Genomic DNA, 18,625 nt, shown 5'->3' with positions numbered 1-18,625 from the left:
AGTCCATGGGGTTGCAAAGAGTTGTACACGACCCAGTGACCAAACTGAATACATTTGTAATTTAAGACTTCCTCCCAATTCTCAGTTATTATTGAGATACTGTGGAAGAGCCCTACATTTTTGCTAATTCTCCTTTTAGCTCTTTTAAGCTCTTTTAAACACAGTAACTTAGATTAAAACCCAATATCCAATATCCTGTGAGCTTCAGTTCATAGGGTTGCAGAGTCAGACACAATTAAAGCAACTTACCATGCATACCGTCCAATATTGAGTCCTCCAGTTTCCACCTGTTTTGTTTGATTGATCATTCAATGAAAAAAGTCTTTCTCTGGAAAATTGTTATTCTCACCAATTTTGTTGTCCTCAAAGATTAAGCTTTTCTCAGAAGCAGAGTAACTGTTGCATTTCTGTTTTTTTTCCAGTCCTATAGTAATTTTCATTGTTAACTATGATAATCTTCAGGGAATTTGAACAGAGAAGCATAATTCTATTTTCTTTTTACCTTAGTGTTTTAACTTGTAGTGTATTGCTTATGATTTGAAAGTTTAGCTGATCCTTGAATTTGACATATCTGGTAATTATAGTGATTGCATGCATGCTAAGTCACTTCAGTTGTGTCCAACTCTTAGCCCACCAGGCTCCTCTGTCCATGTGAATTCCCCAGTCAAGAATACTGGAATGGGTTGCTATGCCAACCCTAGGGGATCTCCCGACCCAGGGATTGCATCTCCTGCATTGGTAGGTGAGTTCTTTACCACTAGTGCCACCTGGGAAGCCCAATTATAGTCATTAAGAACATCTATAAATATATAAGAAAAACCTCCAGTACAGGACAAGAAATTACCCAAGCAAAATTCTTTATCTTTAGTCTTTTGAAATACTTTTTTAAACAGATGAAGTAATGTTGTTGGAGGAGGCTTTGAGTGAGTTTGAGCATCATTCCTATTTTTCTTCTTGGAATCACAGTAAAATAGAACTTCTGGTGCCCAGTTCCCAAGAGATATTGTTCACAAGTGGGGAAACTAAGGCATTCAGTAGTATGATTTTCCAAAACCAAATGAGTAGAACCCAAGGACTTCATGTTTCCTGTGTTCATAAGAGCAGTGTTTACTGCTTGTCATTTTTTTTATGTCCTGTTGTCTTAGGTACTCTGAGAGACTTTTTTTTCTGACTTTGAATAATATTAAAATTCAGTTTTGTCTTTGCAAATTACTTCCAGTAATTGAACATTTTATCTTTTTCTTTTTTTGTAGTTTGTGAGTTACGCAACATTAGAAAATTCAGGTATTGATGAAAATTATGAAAATTAAAGCAATCATATAATCATGTTTTGAAAGAAGATTATGATAAAATGCTGCTTGTTTGACTCATCGTAGACATGAAAAACAAGCATAATTGTATTAGTGAAAACGCAAATGAATTTTTTGATTTGCAGAACAAGGAAGTGCATATTATGACATACTTACATTTAGTGATAATCAAGTTATTGGTGTTAAGCTTAGTGTTAGTTTGGTAATGGAAAAAGTGGGTCACTTATTAAATACAGCTTGTCAGTTCTAGCCTAGTTGAAATAATTATATGACAGCAATTTCTCTTTCACTAAAATGGGGGAAAGGGTGCTTTTTCTCTTTTACAGCTCTGGGGAGTACCAAAACATGGCAATTTAACAAGACACTTATTATCAGTGTGTTTTCTCTAAACCTACATACTCACAGAGCTTATGCTATTAAGGAAACACACAATCTGAATAGAATCATTGGACCTGATTCTCAGTTACAATATCAGGCACCTACTGTACCTTAGGCACCCCTCCAGACACCTTTACATACATTTCCTCATTTGTTATGAAAAAGAACCCTTTTGAGTTAAGGGTATTTTATGGTACCACCCAGGGTCATAGAGCTAATGGATATTAGAGTCAGGATTTGAATTAAGGTCTTCCACAGGACCTTTACCTGTAGGAAGGAGGATACATACTGGTTTTATCAGTTCCTAGGTCCTGCAAGAAATTGCAAGAGATATCATTGTGGATCGTGATGTAAAATGGCAGTCACACTTATTTTGGCTAAGTCAGTTTTATCCTATTTGAGCATGGGATACTTTTTCAGTATTTTAGGAATCTTTTCATACTGCTAGGCGGCAAGGAGGTTAGAGTGAAATGCTAAGGATAGTGGAAGCTCCTTGACTATCCTGGCACACAGCCAGTTGTGCTGGCCACACATTCCATCACTACGTTAAACTCAGTAAGTTCTCCTACTGAAGCCCAGAGTGAGAAGGATAGCAAACTTAACGTCTACATTTTAGTAAAAACGTAGGGGAAAAGTAATGTAAACAAGGAAAGTATAAATAATTCAGAAACCATGTCTTTGATGGGGTAACAAAGGTTTGAAAAACATATCTTTGGTAGGGTGATTAATATTCTTCTAGAATATTTGGAGTCAGAATATAAAATTTGCATAATCCAAATTTTAAATATTCATCTCCAAGGGTATGACCTCATTATTTTTAAGATTAACATTCTGTCTCTTGGTGAATTCAGAAGTTGAAATACCTTAGTTGGTCCAAGGCTGACATGCTGGAATAGCAAACAGCTGAGTGGGTGCTAGGAGAGCTGAAACCATAGCAGAGAACCCAAAATAAGGACCACAGGGTGCATAGAATACACAGGGGAAAGCTGAAACCGTCAAGAGCAACGATACTCTGATCCACCAGGGAACCCCAAGACTGTGTACACTTATGTCCAAAGGAATGAGGGAGGATGAAAACGGCCTTTGCAAGGTTAAAATCAGTATGTTGTTCAGAGATTGGATTTGGGATAAAGTTCCCAAGAAAAGTTGCACCTTTTAAAATGATTTTGAAATTGAGCGAAATCAACATTTCATTTCCAATTCACCAAAGAAGGCATCTGAAAATGTGAAATAAGGGTATTCAGAGAACATAGCTTTCTTTCCCATGAAATAAATTGTTCCATTTATGATACTTCATGGATCTCTTCACACCTTCATTGGGGTATTATCCTCTTTTGGGTGCGACACCAATGATTTATTCAACACTGCTCCAAAAAAGACTATAGTCTTTTGCTTTCTTTTATTTTTTTCTCACTTCTTGATTTCATGAAAAATATTAATTCAAGTCTGCTGTCCACTAGCATCTTTACTTCAGCCCAAACTGGAAAGTTTTCCCTAATGATTCTCCACATTGTTGGCTCTTCTCAAGAGCCAACAGCTATCACCCCCTCCTTTGTTTCTGTCGTGTGTGTGTGTGTGAAGTGACAGTTTATGATTACATGTGTGTAGAAATTCAGGCAGAGAGTGAAGGTGCTAGGGCAGCATTTATTCCTTTAAAAGTAGAGGACTTGGATATCTTGGTAATACAGATCATGACTGGGGACTTTCCAGGTGGCACAGTGGTAAAGAATCTGCCTGACAAAGCAGGAGATGCAGGAGATGTGGGTTTAATCCCTGGGTCTGAAGATCCCATGGAGGAGGGAATGGCAACCCACTCCAGTACTCTTGTCTGGAATATTCCATGGACAGAGGAGGTTGGTGGGTTGCAGTCTACATGGCTGCCAAAAGTCAGACATGACTGAGTGAGCGAGCACACACAGACAGATCATAGCCACATAGCCTTGGCAGAAGAACGAGGCGTTTTCTACTGCTTTTCCAGGCCCACTAATCATCTTCTTAAATCCAGTACCATCACCTTTTTAGCAAATGGAAATTTCTTTAAGAACAGGCGAGACTTACTGCATGGTTGTGTGAGGTTTAACGGGGGGCAGAGGTGTTTGTACCATTTTTGCATTTTTAAAATGAGAAATTGGGATCAGCTACATTTTATATATCTAGTGAGATGACATTTTAATTGGATTTTGATCACTCTCACTTTATAAAACGGCAAACAGTAGTGTGTCATTCTATTAGTTTTTTAAAAATCAAATTATATATTCAGAATTACAGACTTATTCTCTAACATAGAATAGCTCTAAGATGTCAGAGCTAGACAGGAGCACAGAAATTTTTGCATTAGTTCCATTCTAAAGGAGATCAATCCTGGATGTTCATTGGAGGGACTGATGCTAAAGCTGAAACTGCAATACTTTGGCCACCTCATGCGACGAGTTGACTCACTGGAAAAGACTCTGATGCTGGGAAAGGTTGGGGGCGGGAGGAGAAGGGGACGACGGAGAATGAGATGGCTGGATGGCATCACCGACTCTGTTGACATGAGTTTGAGTGTACTCCGGGAGTTGGTGATGGACAGGGAGGCCTGGCGTGCTGTGATTCATGGGGTCGCGGAGAGTCGGACACGACTGAGCGACTGAACTGAACTGAACTGAAGGTAATTATCTGGACTGTTCAGTCCCTTGGAATCATTCCATATTGGAACTTTGCCTACTGGCAGAGTATTTATACTGTATTTATAATTTTAATATATATTTCACTCTCCACTATAGTATGCAAAATTTTAAATTAAGAATATAAATTATGTGAGTTTATAACCTACCACTTTTATTGTAGGTTTGATATATAGCTACTGAAAATCTAAGACTTCATTCTGTATAATTTGTTACTTTACCTATGATGACTGTGTATTAAGAATGATAGCAAAATATACCCTAAACAAAAGTTATACATTTTGATAATATTTTAAAGGCACTGAATCACACATTCTGCTACATCTTAATTTTTTCGGTTAACTTATACGGAAAAATGAGGGGCTTCCCAGATGATGCTAGTGATAAAGAAGCCTCCTTGCCAATGCAGGAAGCATAAGACATATGGGTTTGATCCCAGGGTTGGAAAGATCTCCTGGAGTATGAAATGGCAACCCACTCCAGTATTCTTGCCTGAAGAATCCCATGGACCGAGGAACCTGGAGGGCTACAGTCCATAGGGTCGGAAAGAGTTGGACACAGATCCCTTATGACTATACAGTGGAAGTGAGAAATCTATTTAAGGGACTAGATCTGATAGAGTGCCTGATGAACTATGGGTGGAGGTACATGACATTGTATAGGAGACAGGAATCAAGACCATCCCCAAGAAAAAGAAATGCAAAAAAGCAACATGGCTGTCTGAGGAGGCCTTACAAATAGTTGTGAAAAGAAGGGAAGCGAAAAACAAAGGAGAAAAGGAAAGATATACCCATTTGAATGCAGAGTTCCAAAGACTAGCAAGGAGAGATAAGAAAGCCTTCTTCAGTGATCAATGCAAAGAAATAGAGGAAAACAACAGAATGGGAAAGACTAGAGATCTCTTCAAGAAAGTTAGAGTATTCAGGGAACATTTAATGCAAAGATGGGCTCAATAAAGGACAGAAATGGTAGGGACCTAACAGAAGCAGAAGATATTAGGAAGAGATGGCAAGAATACACAGAAGAATTATACAAAAAAGATCATCACGATCCAGATAATCACTGTGGTGTGATCACTCACGTAGAGCCAGACATCCTGGAATGTGAAGTCAAGTGGGCCTTAGGAAGCATCACTGTGAACAAAGCTAGTGGAGGTGATGGAATTCCAGTTGAGCTATTTCAAATCCTAAAAGATGACGCTATGAAAGTGCTTCACTCAATATGTCAGCAAATTTGGAAAACTCAGCAGTGGCCACAGGACTGGAAAAGGTCAGTTTTCATTCCAATCCCAAAGAACAACAATGCCAAAGAATACTCAAACTACCATAAAATTGCACTCATCACACACGCTGGGAAAGTAATGCTCAAAATTCTCCAAGCCAGGGTTCAGCAATACGTGAACCATGAACTTCCAGATGTTCAAGCTGGCTTTAGAAAAGGCAGGGAAACCAGAGATCAAATTACCAACATCTGCTGGATCCTCGAAAAAGCAAGAGAGTTCCAGAAAAACATCTATTTCTGCTTTATTGACTATGCCAAAGCCTTTCACTGTGTGGATCACAATAAATTGTGGAAAATTCTTCAACAGATGGGAATACCAGACCACCTGACCTGCCTCTTGAGAAACCTATATGCAGGTCAGGGAGCAACAGTTAGAACTGGACATAGAACAATAGACTGGTTCCAAATATGAAAAGGAGTATGTCAAGGCTGTATATTGTCACCCTGCTTATTTAACTTATATACAGAGTACGTCATGAGAAACACTGGGCTGGAAGAAGCATAAGCTGGAATCAAGATTGCCGGGAGAAATATCAATAACCTCAGATATGCAGATGACACCACCCTCATGACAGAAAGTGGAGAAGAAATAAAGAGCCTCCTGATGAAAGTGAAAGAGGAGAGTGAAAAAGTTGCTTAAAGCTCAACATTCAGAAAACTAAGATCATGGCATCTCGTCCCATCACTTCATGGGAAATAGATGGGGAAACAGTGGCTGACTTTATTTTTCTGGGCTCCAAAATCCCTGCAGATGGTGATTGCAGCCATGAAATTAAAAGACGCTTGCTCCTTGGAAGCAAAGTTATGACAAATCTAGACAGCATATTAAAAAACAGAGACATTACTTTGCCAACAAAGGTATGTCTAGTCAAGGCTATGGTTTTTCCAGTGGTCATATATGGATGTGAGAGTTGGACTGTGAAGAAGGCTGATCACCGAAGAATTGATGCTTTTGAACTGTGGTGTTGGAAAAGACTCTTGAGAGTCCGTTGGACTGAAAGGAGATCCAACCAGTCCATTCTAAAGGAGATCAGTCCTGGGTGTTCATTGGAAGGACTGATGCTAAAGCTGAAACTGCAATACTTTGGCCACCTCATGCAAAGAGCTGACTCATTGGAGAAGACCCTGATCCTGGGAAAGTTTGAGGGCAGGAGTAGAAGGGGATGACAGAGGATGAGATGGTTAGATGGCATCACTGACTCGATCAACATAGGTTTGGGTGGACTCTGGAGTTGGTGACAGACAGGGAGGCCTGGCATGCTGCGGTTCATGAGGTCACAAAGAGTCGAAAACTGAGTGACTGAACTGAACTGAAGCAACTTAGCATGCACATATGGAAAAGTGAGGCTTTGGAAATAAAATGGGCTACTCTTTTTTTTTGCTCCCCATATTATTCTAAAATGAGTTGTTACAATCAGTTTAATTTTATACTAGAAAACAAAGAATTCTAAATGTGTTTTTTAATTAGATTTTTATTTAATTAGGAATAAACATTGCATCATCAATGATGGAAATTATGACTTAATAATTTTGCTGATGAATCCTGCTGTTCAGAAAGCAATTCAAGTGTTGGTCTATGAATAACATTTTCAATATATTGTCAAAATGGATTGACCAAAAGAAAGCTGAAAATATATGCAGCTAAGTTTGCCCTGTCCTTTTCCAGATGATGGCATTTTTCTTACTTTCTTATGTAATTTTATTTGAAATTACTAACAGTATGTAATACTATTATCAATGAAGTAGCAACTATATGTGGAGAAGGAAATGGCAACCCACTCCACTACTCTTACCTGGAAAATCCCATGGACAGAGGAGCCTGGTAGCCTGCAGTCCATGGGGTCACTAGGAGTCAGACACGACTGAGTGACTTCACTTTCACTTTCATGCATTGGAGAAGGAAATGGCAACCCACTCCAGTGTTCTTGCCTGGAGAATCCCAGGGGCGGGGAAGTCTGGTGGGCTGCCGTCTATGGGGTCGCAAAGAGTCGGACACGACTGAAGTGACGCAGCAGCAGCAGCAACTATGAGCAGTAGGTTAAAATCTTAATTTTTCAAATAGTTCCAGATATTGATGAGGGCAGTGAATCATTTGCCTGTGGTGATCATGCAGTGTGTAAAAAAGTGAATGGTGGCTATAACTGTTCCAGCAGGGAAGGTTATCAGACATCCACGGGAAATCACAGTTTACACCTATTGATAGCATTTATTGCCAAAATAAATATGCTATTTAATTGTATATATTATAAAAGCACTATGGGGACTTCTCTGGTGGTCCAGTTGGTAAGACTTCACCTTTCAATATGGGGGCAGGTGGGGGGCGGGGGCAAGTTCAATCCCTGGTTGAGAAACTAAGATCCCACATGCCTCACAGCCAAAAAAGTGAAAGTCACTCAGTCATGTCCGACTCTTTGCAACCCCATGGACTATATAGTCCATGGAATTCTCCAAGCCAGAATACTAGAGTGGGTAGCCTTTTACTTCTCCAGGGGATCTTCCCAACCCAGGGATCAAACCCAGGTCTCCCGCATTGCAGGTGGATTCTTTACCAGCTGATCCACCAGTAACAAATTCAATAAAGACTTTAAAAATGGTCCACATCAAAAAACAAAATCTTAAAGCACCATATAAAATATTGCTGCATAGTTGTGAAGTATCAAAGAGCTACACCTTCCAAGAAACATGCCAATAGTCCTGAAATAATGGAAGATGTTTTATTTAATGGCAGATATAGATTACATGTTTTATGTAATTGTTGTTTAGTCACTAAGTCATGTCCGACTCACGTGACTCCATGCATTGTAGCCTGCCAGGCTCCTTCTGTCCATGGGGTTTCCCAGGCAAAAACACTGGCATGAGTTGTCATTTCTTTCTCCAGGGGCTCTTCCTAACCCAGGGATCAAACCACATCTCCTGCACTGGTAGACTGGTTCTTTACCACTGATCCCATATACCCTATTTCCTTTCAGTAACTATAACTTTCTATTTTCCATAAAATAGTTTGCATTTTAACGAATAAAAATAAGTGAATTTTTATTAGGAGTAAAACTTAAGATAAATAATAATGAAAATGTTTGAAATAAATGAAATTTCATGAATAAATGAAAATAAAACTCAAATGTTAAGAATGTTCTCTAATGTCTAAATAATTGAGCAAAATCGTTGGAGTCAATATAATTATCTTAGGGAAAATATTTTTTGAAACTTAATACATAACTATTTTTTTCTACAGAAATTGTGAATCCAGACTGCCATTTAGATAATGCCTGTATTGCCGAAAATATTAATAAAACTTTAACAAAAGTGAGTAAAAGAGTTGAACTAAATTTTATTCTGTTTTGACATTTTGGTTTCAGTTAAAATTTTTCCAAAGGCACATTTTTTTAAGAGTAACAAACCATTGATCTTCATGTAGAGTTGAAAATATTTACATATAGAGATCCAAGTACTCTGTTTGGGTGTCAGGGTTAATTTGAAAATCCCCGAAATACTGAAGAAGACATACATTTAATGTAAGTTACTTTTTCACTATTCTGTACACTGGCAAGTTATTTCAATGTGTTAAGAAATTTGATGGATAAAATAGTAAAAACACATTTTGATCACAGGCCATTTCCACATTCTAAGGAGACATAGTTGTATGCAATTAGATTTTGTACACCAAAGTAATACTATTTCAAAGAGTAAGACATCCATGAATTTTTGTCCTGTGATTAGAAGTTTCAACATGACTCATTAGCAATCTGGTAAAGCAAATTGTCATTTTATCATGTAAAAAATTTTCTGGTTTACTAAAACCTAATTCAAATTAAGTCATGATTTATTATAAATTTTAAAAGCTAATTTAAAATGATAAATTCAAATGTGTGTTGCCTTTCTGAAGTAGCTTCTATGCTTTTTAAGCTATTTGCTAATCCTTTGTTAATAATTTCAGGTTTCATTGCTTCATGTTAGGGTTTAGTTGTAGTCTGACAGCTTATGTGTAAGAGAGAAAAACAATATATTTAACATGTAACCAATATTCTTGCAAAGATCCAGTAGTGCTTTAAGCTGGTTTTCTTTTTTGGACTCTTATTTGTTCAGATTAGACACATAGAAGAACCTGTGGCTTTGCTACGAGAAGTCTATAGAAATTCTGTGAAAGATCTTTCACCAATAGATATAATTACATATACAGAAGTATTAGCTGAATCATCCCCATTACTGGGTTATATGAACAGCACAAATTCAGCCAAGGACACCTTTTCTAATTCAACTCTTACTGTAAGTATGTTGAGCTTTAACTCAATATAAGTTTAAAATTTTCCTTACATCTGTGATTAATGTAAGATTCCAACATTTTTAAAAGGTACACTTTTTTTCCAACAGGAATTTGTAAAAACTCTGAATAATTTTGTTCAAAAGGATACATTTACAGTTTGGGACAAGTTATCTACAAATCAGAGAAGAACTCATCTTACAAAACTGATACATACTGCTGAGCAGGCTACCTTAAGGATATCTCAGAACTTTCAAAAGACCACTCAGTTTGATACTAATTCAAGTGATATAGGTAAGAAGTCAAGGTCAATCTCAAGGCAATAGTGGTTTCCAAAGAAGCCATTGTCAAAAGAGATGAAAAGTATCTAAACTGCTGTTAATTAAATTGGCAGTTGTTTATCAGTGCAGGCGTAAATGATGATGCATATCACAAGAGTGGGTATGAATGAAGTTTGAATAAAAAGGATGAATGCATGAGATTTTTCTTCTACTTGCCTTTTCCTATTTCTGAACTGTTTAGCATTTAAACGCTCAGAGAACCTTACTTCCTTGTCATCTCATGACTTGGCAGGATCTGTCTTGACCGGTGATAGTACAAATAGATTTTCTGGATGTAATATATTTAAAGTTAAACTTTTATTGAATTATAACACATATAAAGACAAATGTACTTATCAAACGAATATAAGTTGATGAATTTTCACAAAATGAACACATCTGTATAATAACACCTCAGAAGACCCCTCATACCCCTTGCCAACCACTCCCTGACCCCTAAAGGTTATGCCATCCTGATTTCTAACACCACTTCACAAGCATAATTTTTATTATTTCTGCAATAGTCTGATTCTTATTTTTAATGCTGAAATCCTTTGGGCATATATCTTTGTCATGAATGTAGTATATTTTAATTTCTCATTAGCAATCCTTTGCCTTTCAGTAATATAAAGCAATTAACATAATAAATTAGAATGTTTCCTGCTTTATGAAATCTCATGCTTGACACTTTTAAGAATCTGGATCAAACTGAGGTTGCCTGTAAAGTTGTTCTGAGGCAACAAGGTACACTTTCTGAAATAGTCATCGCATACACCTCTATTATATTTTCTGGATACTGTCCTGCTCTGCAGTAGTAGATATACAAAAATCATTATGTCATCAGGATACACCAGTTACTCAAAATTAAGATAACAAGCATTGTGACTCATATATAGAAGCTTAAATTTCTGTATCTGTTCATGAAAAAGTGACTATGCACAGGTAAGATAATTATCACTCAAGAATTTAATTCAGTCACTGTATATAATAAATTATGTTTTATTATAAATAGGTATAATCCTCTAATACATTGTAATTGCTTGTCTGCTTTATTAATTATGATTTATAGCTTCTTTGTGTACATATTTTCTTTTATTTTATTGATAGAGATAGAATTAAATGATGAATGCTGTAGTATAATAAAAATACTAAACTTGAATCAAATTTTTAAATACAAATTATAATGTCTAGACGTCATGTTCAGAATATGTTCATTCTACCTGATGTAATTAAGAGTTGAAATACAATAATGATGGATCAAATTCTCTCTAACTAAATATATTAATTAAAGTCATTTCAGAGAATTTATTATTTTCATATTTTTGTTTCAGCTCTCAAAACTTTATTTTTTGATTCACATCACATGAAATATATTCATCCCCATATGAATATGGATGGAGATAATATAAAGATATTTCCAAAGAGAAAAACTGCATATGATTCAAATGGTAGGACTTTGACAAGCTTATAAACAATATATCAATGTTTTACAATAAATACCATACATTTGCTTGTATCATATGTGCTTATAACATGTGTGGTTTTCTATGGAAAAATATTTTATGTTTATACATAAAAATTCTGTATTTGTATTTGAGATTTTTGTTATGGTAAAAATACCTGGGGAGAATTTTAGCTCATAGCTAGATCCTTCTTGTCCTTGACCCTCGAAATCTGTAATTGTCTAATATTGTTAGGATCCCAGCAGAAATATACAAAGGAACTGTCGTCTTATTCCTGATTTTGCAGAAGTCAGTAGATGCTATAATTTTCATTAAGTCCTTTTAATAGTTCTTCTTCAGAAATCCTTCATATTTCTCATTGTGAGCCTGAATTTGGGTTTGTGTGAGGAAGACGAATAGAAATAGTTGTTTCAAAAAAGGTAGAAAGTTATTGTTTAAGCTTGAATTTCTCATCTGTTCATTTTAGTCTTTGTACAGTAACTCTTCAACTAAACTAAAAGCAGGGTTTCTTAAGAAATGTGATCCAAGAGTGCTAGTACTAACAGATGACTTTATATTATCTAGCTAATATCCACACTTTGTGGACAATAAAACTTAAGCACAAGAAGTTAATGGATGTGTGTCTATATACGTAACAGATAATACAGACCTAAAACTTGAAGGGAAGGAGTTAACATAGAAATCAGCCCTAACCAGGTTTTCCTTGTCACCTAACCACAGACAAGCTAGCAGCTGCTATTCTAGTTTAACCATTTATCTGTCCTCAGTGCAATGCACTTAGAAAAAAAAAAAAAGTAACAACCCTGCTGATAATAGAAATATTGTTGTTCTTATATAGGTCAAAATATATTACCTAAAGAAAGCATGATCATAATATTTTCTCAAAGCAAGTATAGGTGATCATACATAAAATGGAAAATATATGTAATAATACACATATATCACTTTATAGACATCATTTTATTTAAAAAAATACATTGTCTTTATTGTTAAAAAACAGTTTGTGCTTTCATTCTCAGAAAAAAATATCTTTTTAAAAAAATGTTTACAGCACTAATGAAAAATGTTTTTCTAATCCATTGATATTATCCTCTCAATTTTTTTCTTGTCATTTTTTATTCAAAAGTAGGAACAGATGGCCATAAAAAAGCAAAAATAACTAAGCCATACTGCCATTGAACCTATGGTTCTTACCCCATTATATCATATTCTAATTAACCAAGCACACACATAATATTTAGGAGCAAATCCAAAGAATGTGTTAAACTGTTGTATTTTCAAAGACAATTTGAGTAGGATTTAGAAACTGAGAATAAAGACATTGAAAATACTTATCATAGTGACAGATGATGAAATTTTCATGGAATTAATATCTCAAAGAGATCCTGTCTGAGTGTACGGTAGATTTGTTATATTTCATAATCATGCATGCAAACTCTGATATTTGAAAGGACAGTAATACTGGCTCTCAAGAATTCAGAGAAAGAAAATTTGTTTTCCTCAAGTTTGAATCTTTAAAAGAAGGACAAGTGTAACAAACTGATCAAACCCATTCAATGATGTCTACATGCAATTATTCATTTATTGACAAAATCCGTTAATGGAAACATGCATTAGTTAAAAGCTGCATAATGTCATTAGTAGGAAAATACAGGAGGCACAGATGGATTTTTAATATTTTTTATGTACTGAATTTTGGTGTCTGTCGTTAATGAATGAACTAGTTTACAAAAATAGATACTGAACTGATATGAAAATTAAAAGCCAGATCAGGCCTAGAATTCGTGAGAAATTATGGAAATTAAAATAGGTTCCAAATGATAAAAATGAACAAATGTTGAAACTATATTCAGAAAAAATTTAAAAAGGTATTTTGAACCATTCTATGTGGTATGTATCTTCTTTTACCCAAAATTTATATTAGAAAATAGTTTCCTTTAGAAAAGAGTGATTCATAGTTTTAAATCCATGTTATCTTTATGCTGCTTCATTTGATTGTGAACCATCCCCTCCTACAGCCTCTGAGAAGTTGCTTTTGTATGAACTTGTTCATCAACTGGACTAGGTCAGGTTCACCTAAGAGGTTTCCAGGTTCGGCTTCTGACCCAGGTCTGTCCATAGCAAATGCTGGGTTAGTTGCCAATCTCCTAGAGCCGTCATAATTTTACTAGCTCAAACATGGTATACTAACATTATTTCTCTGAGCTGACAGTTTAGGAAAATATATAATGTATCTGAATGTCAGCAAGACTCTTAGTGGTGTCTTTGGTACCTTTCTAGACTGAGATTGAAAGCATAGTGATATATTTTTGAAACTTCTAGCTCACATAATGATATCCAAAGAATACTATTTACTAATAAGTATATTAAATAAATTGTGATGTGGAGAGTTCCAGCTTTGTGTCACAGTCCTTTGTTTTTGATGACATTGTCAACATTTGTATTAATGATTGTGATTATTTTATGCTTTTCAGATTATTTACTGGTGTCACAAATTTGAGGAAACAAATGAATATGATAGTTATTCCTAAGTTTTTCAAGCATCAAAGCAAGCATAAAATGTTTCCAGTTAATAAGTATAACAATAATCATCTTAATTAGCATCTTAAATTTTACAGACAACTCTCTCATATAATGACATTACATGGTCTCCACCGTATCCAAGTAAATAGCCAAGGAGAATATCACTATTCACTCATGATGTTTTACGTGAGAATGTTCAAGTTTACCCAGGCACAGACAAATATAAGCAATGACTAAAACCAGAACTTCTAATTCTAAATAAATAAATTCTGAATATAAATTCCTCAATTTACCATCTGTTATTCTATACAGCAGAGAAGGTACATGACCTAAGTGAAAATGGGAATTTTAAAAGACAATAGATGCTGACGTTGAGTTGTTCACACTATTAATATCAGTGGTAGTGAACTGCTACAGAAACCAAGGCAACCTGAGATCCGTTAAAGCAGGTGCAGAGTCCAGGCTAAGGGAAAAATAGTCGTGAGATAGTATGGACTGATCTGGTAACATTCCTAGTATTGGGCTATGTGCTGATGTGCTGCATCTGGGGAGTATGAGGGTGCGGAAAAATGGCTGCCTTGAAAGACAATAAATTCCCTACCCTGAGACAGCATAACTATATGTCATTAATTTAAATAGGAAACATTTCTGTGGGCATGAGATTGAACTCAGTGGCATCTCACTACTCTTCAGTTATAAACTTTCTTAATACTATAAATCTTTTTTGTTATACTGTAATTTTTTACCAATATCTTTCTAATTCATATACTTGCCCAGCAAAGTAGTAAGTCAAGATTTTATTTTTCAAATAAGTATACTTAACACCTTGGTTCTTACTCAGCACTTGGATGTAAATATCTAGGACAGAATTTCTCCTAACTGTAATTTGTGACAAGGAGATGCTGCAGTCCATGATCAGAGTCATAGAGGTCAGAGAACCTGTTTCAATATTGCTTGATGATGTGAGCGTAGATATAATAAGACCCACATTTCAGTATAAGGGAATGTGTGTAACTGCCTCTATTATGTTTAAGAATTTTTCTGAATACCTTTATTTGATTGACAGGCAGTGTTGCAGTTGCATTTTTATATTATAAGAGCATTGGTCCTCTGTTTTCATCATCTGACAACTTATTGGAACCTCAAAGCTATGAAAAAGCTGAAGAAGAGGGAAGAGTCATCTCTTCAGTAATTTCACTCTCAATTAGCTCAAACCCCCCCACATTATATGAACTTGAAAAAGTAACATTTACATTAAGTCACATAAAGGTAAGTTGAAATTCCAGTGACTATTAATTATTATTGTGAAACATTCAAAGAAATGAGTTTTTTTTGTTGTTGTATCACTTTAATTGTATGTGAATTCTTGAGTTTAAACCTACAAATTCAAAATCAAATTAAAAGAAAAAAGTGATTTCAGCTAATTTTTCTACAAAATATTTTGGGGTCTTCCCCGGTGGCTCAGAATTTGCCTGCCAATACAAGAGACAAGTGTTCGATCCCTGGTCCAGGAAGATGCCACATGCCACAGAGCACCTAAGCACATGCACCTCAACTATTGATGCTGTGCTCTAGAGCCCAAGAACTGCAACTATTGAGCCCACACACTCCCAACTACTGAAGCCCACATCCTAGAGCCCATGCTCTGCAACTAGAGAAGCCACTGCAAAGAGAAGCCCACGCAAGGCAGCTGAAGAATAGCGCCTGCTTGCTGAAAGTAGAGAAAGCACACACAGCAGTGAAGATCCATCATAGCCAAAAATATTAATAAATAAATAAAATGATATCTATTAAAAAACTGTGTAGCTAAAAATAAAAATAGCTTGGAACTTTCAGTGCTTTTTAGACTTTCTAATGAATACCAAAGAATTTTATCTATTTGATCTCTGAAATTAAACTACATTTTAGTTTTAAAAGTACATTGTTCATTTTTTAATCTCTGTACCTTCAAGGAATAAGTTATAAAAATATATCAAAGAGATAAATATTACTTTTGTAGTGAGGGAAATGTTTGGTTAATAATTGTCATATAAAACAATATTTGGAGGGATTTGGGTGCTGATTACAGTGAAATCATAGAGAAGTTCATAACATTTTTTCCTAAAGAAATCATCTGAGACCACTTTACTCTTTTCTTGTTATTCTAAATCTTTTTTCAAATCCATATATAATTAAAACCATACAATGAAAAAAATATGATTAGGAGCAACCAAGCATTTAGGTTTTTTATAGACCTAAAAGTGAACAGGGAAACACGAAATCATATTGTTTGCTGCATACCGTTGATGTTTCCTTGGGCTTTCAATTGAATTTCAGTCCTAGTACATGATTAAAGTGCCTCAGAAGCTCCATTTAGAGAACCTTGAAGCTGGGCAAGGTTGTCATGCAAATTGAAAACTGTATTTGCATGTTTATGGGAAACAGGGGACTCAAAGAACATATAGTCAGCCTTCCATATCCACAGGTTTCCACATCCATGAATTCAACCAAACACAGATGGAAAATATTTGAAGGGGAAAAATTCCAGAAAGTTCCAAAAGGCAAAACTTGAATTTACTGCAGGCCATCAATTATTTATAGCATTTATATTTTATTGTATATTATAAGTAATCTAGAGATGATTTAAAATATATGAGAAGATGTGCATAAATTAGATGCAAACACTATTTTCTGGAAGTGACTCGAGCATCTGTGGTTTTCAAAATGAACAGGAGTCCTGGAATCAATCACCTGTGGCTATCAAGGGACCACTCTATATGCTTGCATACGGTCCAGACGTGTCACTATAAAGAAAGATGTCAGATATAGAGAGAAACTTAAGTGTATAGAAAATCCAAATAACTAGTAGCTCAGACCTAAACATTGATTGGCATTCTGTTGAGGGAAAAAGAAGGTGTGAAATGTTTTACAAATGGAAATTAAGTTTAGATATTTACAGATACTAAATGCAAATGACCTTTTGATCCTGGAAAAAAAAATATTGTTCTTTTACATGGTCTCATGGTTTTTCTGTGCTATTTTAATTGGGGTATAATTGCTTTACAATATTGTATTAGTTTCTTCTGTATAATAAAGTGAATCAGCTATATATGAATAAATTCCCCTCCCTCTTGAACCTCCCTACCACCCCACCCCCATCCTACCCATTTGGATATCCAAAGCATTCAGCTGAGCTCCCTGTGCTATACAGCAGTTTCCCACTAGCTATTTTACGTATTTGTTGTTATTGTTCAGTTACTCAATCATGTCTGACTCTTTGCAACCCCATGGACTGCAGCATGACAGGCTTCCCTGTCCTTCACTGTCTCCCAGAGCTTGTTCAAACTCATGTCCATTGAGTCGGTGATACCACTCATTCTCTGTCATCCCCTTCTTTGCCTGCCTTCAATCTTTCCCAGAATCAGGGTCTTTTCCAATGAGTCAGTTCTTCACATCAGGTGGCCAAAGTACTGGAGCTTCAGTTTCAGTATCAGTCCTTTCAATGAATATTCAGAGTTTCTTTTAGGAGTAACTAGTTTCATCTCCTTGCTGTCCAAGAGACCCTCAAGAGTCTTCTCCAACACCACAGTTCAAAAGCATCATTCTTTGGCATTCAACCTTCTTTATGGTACAATTCTCACATCCATACATGACTACTGGAAAAACCATAGCTTTGACTAAGACCTTTGTCACCAAAGTAATGTCTCTGCTGTTTAATACGCTATCTAGGTTGGTCATAGCTTTTCTTCCAAAGGGCAAGCATCTTTTAGTTTCATGGCTGCAGTCACTATCTGCAGTGATTTTGGAGCCCCCCAAAATAAAATCTCTCTCTATTTCCATTGTTTCCCCGTCTATTTGTCATGAAGTGATGGGACTGGGTACCTTGATCTTAGTTTTCTGAATGTTGAGTTTTAAGCCAGCTCTTTTACTGTCCTTTTTCATCTTCATCATGAGGCTCTTTAATTCTGCTTCATTTTCTGCCATAAGGGTGGTGTCATCTGCATATCTGAGGTTATTGATATTTCTCCCAGAAATCTTGATTCCACCTTGTGCTTTGTCCAGCCCAGCATTTCACATGAAGTACTCTGCATATAAGTTAAATAAGCAGAGTGACAGTATACAGCCTTGACATACTCCATTCCCAATTTGGAACTAGTCTATTGTTCCATGTCTGATTCCAGCTGTTGCTTCTTGACCTGCAAACAGGTTTTGCAGGAAGAAGGTAAGGTGGTCTGATATTCCCATCAATTCAAGAATTTTCCACAGCCTTAGGAAGCATCACTATGAACAAAGCTAGTGGAGGTGATGGAATTCCAGTTGAACTATTTCAAATCCTAAAAAATGATGCTGTGAAAATGCTGCACTGAATGTGCCAGCAAATTTGGAAAACTCAGCAGTGGCCACAGAACTGGAAAAGGTCAGTTTTCATTCCAATCCCAAAGAAAGG

The 18,625-nt window shown here is 35.9% G+C and overlaps 1 protein-coding gene across 1 annotated transcript in view; it reads left to right on the top strand.

The window, feature by feature from the left end:
- The window catches only part of ADGRL4 (adhesion G protein-coupled receptor L4), a 146,755-nt gene that overhangs the window by 89,130 nt on the left and 39,000 nt on the right, over positions 1-18,625 (top strand). Inside the window, exons 4-8 of the mRNA XM_055402030.2 lie at positions 8,868-8,938; positions 9,719-9,898; positions 10,004-10,187; positions 11,545-11,661; positions 15,266-15,468. Coding sequence (XP_055258005.1) covers positions 8,868-8,938; positions 9,719-9,898; positions 10,004-10,187; positions 11,545-11,661; positions 15,266-15,468 — 755 coding nt within the window. The remainder of the gene's footprint in view (positions 1-8,867; positions 8,939-9,718; positions 9,899-10,003; positions 10,188-11,544; positions 11,662-15,265; positions 15,469-18,625) is intronic.

Source organism: Moschus berezovskii, chromosome 4, assembly GCF_049115385.1.
Source record: "Moschus berezovskii isolate FMDL1 chromosome 4, NW_MosBer_1.0, whole genome shotgun sequence".
Lineage (NCBI taxonomy): Eukaryota > Metazoa > Chordata > Mammalia > Artiodactyla > Moschidae > Moschus > Moschus berezovskii.
The sequence above is the reverse complement of the archived record's forward strand: the minus strand, read 5'-3'. Positions and strand labels throughout refer to the sequence as shown.